Source organism: Podarcis filfolensis (assembly GCF_964270895.1).
Source record: "Podarcis filfolensis genome assembly, chromosome: 6".
Classification (NCBI taxonomy): Eukaryota; Metazoa; Chordata; class Lepidosauria; order Squamata; family Lacertidae; genus Podarcis; species Podarcis filfolensis.
In genome coordinates, this window is record NC_139609.1 from 63,073,283 (window position 1) to 63,082,275 (window position 8,993).

Here is an 8,993-nt window from a genome sequence, read left to right on the forward strand (position 1 = left end):
ACAAGGGAGCTCAATTTACAAAAGAACAATTGAGACCTCACTTTAAGTTCCCAATTGTTTCTTTGTCACAGCAATAGTACCTGTCCCACCCTGATGACACATGGGATGTCAGGTGTGAGGCGGATGGACATGGCTTTTGGAGAACAGCCATGGAAGGTTCCCTATTGCTGGTGTTAGACAGTTTTTGAAAAGTTCAGATTCTGCCTTACTTTTCAATATGATGAAACTCCTTTTTAACGTATTCATAAATTTCTCACATTTTTGTTTCTTGAAACATGTTATCAGTAGCAAGCGATAATGTGTAATCAATCTGTTAAGCAAAAGCATGAAAAACTAAGAGTAGAAAATTGCTCCAGATGTAACGGGGGGGGGGGGGGACTCCTCCTTCGTTCTAGAGACTGCTAACGTTGGTCATCGAGTATTTTTGCAGGTCTGCTCAGACTAAGCACACAGCTTTGAATGCCATCTATTAATAACTCTCTTCTTCTTTCTGCGCAGGTTCCCATGATTCTGGTTGGCAATAAATGTGACCTGGAAGATGAACGTGTAGTTGGCAAAGAACAGGGACAGAACTTAGCAAGACAGTGGTGTAACTGTGCCTTTTTAGAGTCATCTGCAAAGTCAAAAATCAATGTTAACGAGGTAACTATTGGTTAATCTTTCACAAGGCAGCACACAACCCCTTTTTATAGGCTTGGGTTTGTGTATATATGTATGTACACCATCCCCTCGTGTAAATATTCCTATAGTCCTCTTGGACTGAACATTTGCGCAAATCGAAAGCCTACGTTTCAGTGGATCCTTTCTGAAGGCTCGCATAAAATATGCTGTTTTCGCATCCCCGCCGTTGTGCTGTTTTGGTGACTGAAGTGCATTTGTGCAGAGCAAGATGTCCAGTGCAAAACCTGAGCCAAAACCTGCAGGGTGTTGGTGTTCGCTTTTCTGATCTGTCAATATGTGATTCACTCTGCTATTGTGTTACCTTAGAGAAAACTAATCCCTTAGCTGAGAGCTCTTCCTCAATCATTCCGAACGCTGCTTTACTGTGGAACTAAATGTGGTGCGTGAGTGGTCATGTTTACATGCTGAGCACCTGTGCAAATAGGTGTGCCATGCACTGCATTTTAATCTCGCAAGACCCAGAGTTCAAACTAGAGCCATGTCGCTTAGAAAAGTGCTTTATGCAAGCTCAATGCACCTAAACGAAAGGCAGACCGTGTGGTTTCTGTTAGGTAAGCACTGTAGGGCAGATGAATCTCTGCAAAAAGCAAGGCATAAAGGACGAGAAACTCAAGTAATAGAGCAAAAAAGCCAGAGTGGCACTGATTGGAATGAGGAATGTTTGTAGGGCTAAAAATGGGGGGGGGGGGGCATTTAGCGCTAATATGTTTGGTAGCAGTGAAAAGTGTTCCCCATTTCAAGTCTCTTTTAGAGCGGGTGATCTGAAAGTCTTGTTTCTTCGGCGCAAGGGCAATTAGTGAATTGATTGGCAGGGATTGCGCCCATGACCAATGAAGAAAGCATCATGTTCTGGATCGGTTCTGTTTGCCCGCATTAGCATTGCCCCACAGTCATGTCTCGATTAGCTGAGTCGTGTCATGTCCCCATCGCATTCACTACATGGTCTCTGATTGTATGGGCTCATGTTGGGTGGAGAGACACTCTTCTCCTCCTGCCTCCCCCCTCCATGTTGCCCAAACAGGGTGACAGTGAGGAAACAGCAGTGAACAGGTATAAAAAGCTGGCCATTGTGTGTTTGGTGTGGAGTGGGGATATTTTCTTTGCCCTGCTTTCCTGCTCTTGATATTTTTAGACCCAAAGTACAAGTGGGAGATCATTTAATGCAGCCCTAGAAGCATCCGCTGGAGTGATTCTCCTCCTCCCCAGTGATGAAACCTTCTGAACAAGCTGTGAATCACATGAGCTCTTGTGATACGTTCAAGTACCTATCATACATAAAACAATTTCCAGGGGAACTATTGAACAAGTCTTCAAGGTGCCACAAGAGACACTTGGTTTTATATAGTTTATATGAGAAGTCAACAGCACTGAAGTTGATGGCTGACTGGGTGCTTCATTTGACAGTACGTAGAATCTGCTTCCAAATGACTGAGAACTGCCCTGGGCAGCAGAGCTGCTTCACGAAGGCCCTTTAGGAAGGGAACACAGCTTAGTTAGCTGTTACCTGATGAAATAGTAGTTGGGGGGGGACCTAGACCCTCTTCTGCCCCAGCTAGGGTGAATGCCATTAAAGAAGTGTCTGAAATAATAATAAAACATCATCACTATAGGCCAGGCTTCCTTAACCTGGTCCCTACAACTGCAGTAATCCCTGATGGATTATTGTTGGAGAGGATGGGAGTTGTAGTCCAAAACATCTGCAGAGCCCCAGGTTGGGGAAGGCTGCTATAGGTCAATGTTCTTCCACTTTGGATTCCTGGAAGTTGCAGAACTACAGTTCCCATCATTCTCTGCCTGCTTATCCCAAAACACACAGAGCCTGGTTTTCTCTAACCACCATTACCTCTTTCAGATAACTGAGCTAACTATGCTGTGTTGATTTTGTGAAGGAAGTCCTGACCACTCAAGAAATTTAAAGTTAGCTTTTCCAAAACATCTGGTCTGTGTCAGTAAACTCTACCAGGAGAGAAAGATGGGGGACCTTCATTTGTTTATGGGCAGCTGTATCTGGTACAGCCACCCACAAATTACATAATCATGCTCAGCTGGTGACTTGTGTTTTCAGGGCTGGACACATCTTTATTTCAAAAGTTTCGAAGAGGTTCTGTATGTCAGTTTTGTTAGTTTATTCTTTTGATTTTAGTTTTGGTTTGGGGAAATGAGTTTCTGGCGTATTCTCTGATATTCTTGTGACTTTGCCAAGTTCGTAATTCCTCAGTTATGAAGAGTTGCCTCGTTACTTTGTGTTTTGGAAGCAACAGATGACTTCCACTTGTAATTTCCATTTTTAAAAATCCAAAAACCGTTCTCATCCAAAAGAATTTGCTGTCACGCTTGTTTTGATTTTGTTGAACAAGAGCCAATACAGAAAGCAATGGTTTGCCAATCTTTGGAAACTGAGGGGAATCAAAGGAGAGGAGGAATACACTACTTATGCAGGCCTTTGTTCCTTACAGTAGCCTTTAATGAGACAGAAATCTGAAAGCTTAACATGCCTTATTCTGTCTGAGACGGTGGCAGTCCTATAACTGGGAGTAAACTCCATTGAACCAGGCCTGTGCTATACTGATTTAACATTTTAGCCTCTCTATCTTGTTGCATTTAACGTGGCAGCTATTCCATTTGAATGAAACATATACACCCATTCCTTGTCACACTTTCGATATGGAGATTTAGTTAAATGAAGATTTGAGCCCACCTCTAATTATTGACTTGAGATGGTTAGAAGAAAAGTTATCCACAATTGCTCTTACTTAGCATGGTTTTAATAGGGAGGCATTGATATTTGGGGGGAGGGGGTATTTTTTTTCTTTTGTAGTGAAAGAGGACCTGGGGGGGGGAGGGTCCAAAATGTTCTCTGAGGGAATGGTGCTGCCTCTTCCCCACAAATCCCCTTGGCCAAACACTTGCCAAGAGAAAATACCTCCATTTTAAAATGACAGCAGCTGCCACTTGGGCACTTTCAATGTGGACTGTAATCCTCCCTGTTTCCCTTACCAAGGGGAGAATCACACTGTGTACAAAAATATGGATTGTGCCCTTCAAAGAGACAGTTATTGCTTTAGAGGTGGTATAAGGTATGTGTTCTCATGACAAGCATGCATGCGGGGACTGCACTGCCCATGCTGGTCATAGGAACATAGGAAGGTCCCTTGTACCAAGTCAGATCATTGGTCCATGCAACTCAGTCTACACCAGGGTTCCCCAAACTTGGGTCTCCAGCTGTTTTTGGACTACAACTCCCATCATCCCTAAGTCGTAGGACCAGCGGTCAGGGAAGATTGGAATTGTAGTCCAAAAACAGCTGGAGACCCAAGTTTGGGAAATCCAGGTCCACACTGACTCATAGTGCCTCTGCAAGGTTTTGGGCTCTCTCCCAGTCCTTCCTGGCTGTGCCAGAGATTGGGCTTGCTCTGCCTGCAAAGTAGCTACTCTTAACACTGTGCTGCAATCCTTCCCCAGATACCCTTTCAGTGTTCTGGATCCCTGGGAAAGGGAGGGTGGAGGAGGAAAGCCAAATCACCCTGTTAATATACTTGATAGACTAACACAGTTCGTCTGTTTTCCTTAAGTAAGGGCAATGTAGACCAGTCCTCTCATAGTTCCCTGCTTTATGCTGCTCTGCTGGATTGACACAAAGGCACTTTGGAGATCTGTAAGTGATTAGAAATGACTGGCAATAAGGTGTGAGGGTTTGAATAATCTTTCATCAGGAGATATGGTAGATTCCTCCTTCCTGTGCGCTTCTCCTCCGGGACCCTCCCTAAACCTTTTCTCACTTCTTTCCAATGCAATCTTCGACTTCCAAGCTCTGTTGAGCATCAAGGAAGAAGCCAGGTTGACCTTACTAGAGTACAAACTGATGTGTTTTGCCTTAGGCTGACAGCATCAAACCATGTAACTGTAAACCCGGTGGGGAGGGAGTGTGAGAAACCTAAATGCTGTTATAGAGTGTTATTGTACAGAGTGAAAGAGATGCTGGCTTTATCATGCTTTCAGAAAGTGCTTGGCTGTGCTTGTGTGTGTGTGTGTGTGTGTGTGTGTGTGTGTTTAAAAAATAGATAATATCAAGGCAGTATCCAATTTCTAGGTTTTGCAGTTGACAAGCAAAGTACTGTAGACTTCAAGCTTGTTAGAAATCACACAGGGTTGTGGGGAGGAAGTGAGTTAAGTGAGCTTTTCCAGGAGGCTGAATACTGTAGCTGCATTGCTACGCAGTTGACTTTACCAAAGACAAAGACATATGCAGCTTTCATCTGCAGGTTTGATGCTACAGTACATAAGAGGCAGAGTGGATGAGTCCATGGCATTTACACACACACACACACACACCAAGCTATATCTACACCACTGACTATAAGACAGCTTCTTTGTTTGTATGGCAGCCCTACATTTAAATAAGATGGAGATTAGGTGTTTGCATTTTGCAAAAGAAACTCTTACACCTTAATGGCTTGCATGCTTGATAGCCAGGCCTCTTTCAACTTTTCTTAGCAAGTATTCTATATATGTATTATACGAGTTCAGAAATGGTAACTCTACCACAAGACAAATGGGAAGATAGAGAAATACAAACAGCAAACTCCTTTATTTAATATGCTGGCACCTTGTTGCTACAGTATATGCACATTCGTATATGGAGAGTTGCTAATAATTGCTAAACATGTTGAAGAATTGCTTCTTCAAATGATTGATTTTTTTCTGCTGGGTTATTGTCGTCTTTGTACCTGTACTTCTGGTCTGTGTGAGGTTGTCCTGGTTGTGATGTGATTTTAAATTGGAACAGTGTAGAGGTCCCCCCCCTTCTCTTCTTGCTTTGTGATGCGGCTGGAGGAAAGTGGAAGCGGCTAGACCACAATTAGGGGAGCCCCACGAGGAAGCAAAAACCTTTGGGAGCTTAGATAAATTGCCCTGCTTCGCTCATGCTAAAATCAAGAAGTTCAGCTCTCTTTGCACTGCCTCCCAGCCCATTTATTTCTCACCTTCTCACTTGATTTAGCCGAAAGCTTTTAAGGCCAGGATTGTAACATGAGGTTGCCATTCTGCGGCACCTGTATCTCTTGATTTCTCACCTTATTTTGCTCTCTTCCTCTCTCTCACACAGATCTTTTATGATCTCGTCAGACAGATAAATAGAAAAACACCAGTGGAAAAGAAGAAGCCTAAAAAGAAATCATGTCTGCTGCTCTAGACCCACAGCATGCAGCAGCTCTGAGCCAGGTGAGCAAATGGTGAAATCTTAAAGACCTTCCTGGGGCATGTTTGTGGCACTGACTCTCTTTGCTGCAGCAGCTACTACATGATGCTGGAATGGTTGCAGGCTGGGCTGAAGGCCACCTGCACTCCTTTGGCAAAGAAATGATAAGCTGCCAAATACTAACATTTGGGGTACGTTCTATATAGCAGAGGCAGAGAACCTGTGGCCCTTCAGGTGTGGTTAGTTTCCAGCTCCCAGCCAGTGCAGCCAGTGGTTGGGGGACCATGGGAGTTTCAGTTCAGCAAAGTCTGCAGGGTCACAGGCTCCCCATTCCTTTTATAAAGGATGCTTAAAATACTTTTAAGATCAGACAGGCACTACCCTGTGCTTCCTTTTCAAAAATTACACCGCTGGCTCTATCGGTTCAGATTTTATGGAAAATTTTAAAATATATTTTTTCCTTGGCTTTTAATGGGAGGTTCAGTTATATGTGATTCTGGAGTTTTTATAGCATTTTAAAATGTATCCTGCGAAGAGGCACATTGTTTACCTGGGGAGCGGGGGGAATCGGCATTTGAGTGGTTTGGAGAGCCATGCCCCCCCCCCCCCGTTTCCTATAATATGGAAGTGGGCTTGGAGCAGAGCAGCGGCTATGTCATCAGTATGCATACTGGGGCCTGCACACGCCATTTCTTTTTGGGTTGAAGTGCCACCTGCTGACTCATTTGCTTTTGACATCTAGTTTTAACTCTCTTGCTTCCGATCCTTACTGCATGTGTCTGTGTGAGAGAAAGAGAGAGCACAACCATAAACACTGGTTTGCTATGCAAGAGGTGCTGCAACATTCTCTTCCTTTTTCACATACATACACATCTCAGCATAGCGAACTCCCATACTGTCCCAGCAATCCAGTTTTCAGTCATCTCTTAGAGAGAGAGAAAGGAATTTAAAAATGAGTCAGAGGGTTGTAGTCAACTAAATTCTAAATCCCTGAGACCCTGGGGAACTGCTGCCAATCAGTGTAGACCAGGGGTCAGCAACCTAACCCCCATGGGCCGGAAGTGGCCCACAGAGGTCGTTTGACCCGGCCCCCAAGCCACCCCCGAACCGAGCTGCCCGCTCACACACTGTGCTAAATCGGCGCGGCGCGGGGACTCACTTCTGCAGTGCTGGAAATCGCATCTGCACATGCGCAGACGCCGAAAATCGCATCTGCACAGATGTTGACGGCAAAAATCGCACACATGCTCATGCACATGAGAGATCCGGCCCGTGGAGGGATATCTGCAGGACCCATCCGGCCCAGACAAGATAAACCTTGCTGACCCCTGGTGTAGATCAAGGATGGAGAACTTGTGGGCCTCCAGATACTGCTGGACTAACAACAACAACAATTTTATTATTTACATTCGGTCCATCTGATTGTGTTGCCCCAGCCACTCTGGGCGGCTTCCAGCAAAATATAAAAACATCACAAAACATCAAACATTAAAAACTTCCTGAAACAGGGCAGCCTTCAGATGTCTTCTAAAAGTCCTATGGTGGTTTATCTCTTTGACATCTGACTGGAGGGCATTCCACAGGGAAGGTGCCACTACCTAGGAGAACCTCTGCCTGTTTCTCTGTAACTTCATGTCATGCAGTGAGAGAACCTCCAGAAAGCCCTCAGAGCTGGACCTCAGTGTCCAGGCTACAGGTACCATCATCCCTGACCATTGGGATGAGGCTGGTGGGAATCTGCCAACATCTGGAGGGCCACAGGTTCCCCATCCCTGGTGTAAACAATACAGAGCCAGATAGACGAGTGCTCTGACCTTTGTATAAGGCGGCTTCCTTGGGTCTTAAACAAGTCCTCCTTCCTGAACATGTGCTGCGTATTTGTTTTTAAGAATTTTTAAAGAAGGTACCTTCAATCCTGTGTGTCTTTTTTTTTTTAAGTGCTCTCTTGTTTGCAGAGACTGTTTCTAAGTTGGATGCTGACTCTTCATTGTCTGTCTCTTCCTCTGCTCAGGATTACAGGAATGAAGAACTGTTGCCTAATTTGGAAAGTGCCACCATTCCAGACTTCAAATAACTACACCACAAATTAACAACATATCCGAAGAGGCTTCTGTTTTTATATATTATGTGAAGAATTTAGATCTTATAATGGTTTGCACAAAGGTCCCTTGGGGGGGAGGAAATAAAATAAAATTGCTTTGTGTATATCTCTTGGGAATTAAAGACAATAGTACTTCTCCTTTGCAATAGCAGTTAACAGATGTGATAATAAATATAATTGACTCTAGTTGTATGATTATACAAAAGAGCATGGATGCATTTCAGATGTTAGATATTGCTACTATAATTTCATATTGACCTCTTACCATAATTCTTCTCCCATCCAGCACTAAAAATGGTCAGCCAGTAATACTTTATATCTATCATGATAGATACGATTATACAAATTTTACCCTTTGAACTCATGGCAGCAAATAACTTTCCAAGTCATTGACTTCATTTTATATTTAAAAAGTTACGGAATATCATTATTTTCATTCTGCCATTATATTCTAATTAAAATTGTGCATAATGCTTTGGAAAAAAATGGGTCTTTTATAGGAAAAAAAAACTGGGATAACTGATTTCTATGGCTTTGAAAGCTAAAATATATAATATACTAAACCAACTCTAATATTGCTTCTTGTGTTTTACTGTCACAGATTAAATTACAGCTTTTATGAATGATTAAATTTTAGTACATTTTCATTTTGTTTGAGTGTTTCTGTTCTGGATTTCAGGTCGGAGGTTTTCGCTGAAAGGGTGATGAAACCTGTAGCAGTAAATGCTGTCGAAATGCTTTTCACAACTCCCACTTACTTGTTGATCATTACATTGCTTTCCCACCTTTTCTTCAAGGAGGCATACATGGCTCTCCTCGTGATTTTATCCTTGCAAACAACCCCGTGAGGCAGGTTAGGCTGAGAGGCAGTTGACTGACCCAAAGTCACCCAGTGAGCTTCACGGTCAGTTGGAGATTTGAACCCTGGACTACCAGGTCCTAGTCCGACACACTAACCACTACACCATACTGGCTGGCGGACATGCTTGAGTAGGGGAAAGCATGCATTGTGGC

At 43.5% G+C, this 8,993-nt stretch overlaps 1 protein-coding gene across 5 annotated transcripts in view; it reads left to right on the top strand.

Moving 5' to 3' along the window:
• The window catches only part of RAP1A (RAP1A, member of RAS oncogene family), an 88,685-nt gene extending 80,059 nt beyond the window's left edge, over positions 1–8,626 (top strand). For all 5 annotated transcript variants that reach the window (XM_083617640.1, XM_083617642.1, XM_083617641.1 and 2 more), the window contains exons 7-9: positions 499–642; positions 5,786–5,901; positions 7,890–8,626. In XM_083617640.1, coding sequence (XP_083473766.1) covers positions 499–642; positions 5,786–5,872 — 231 coding nt within the window. In that variant the 3' untranslated portion in view covers positions 5,873–5,901; positions 7,890–8,626. The remainder of the gene's footprint in view (positions 1–498; positions 643–5,785; positions 5,902–7,889) is intronic.
• The last annotated feature ends 367 nt before the right edge of the window (positions 8,627–8,993 follow it).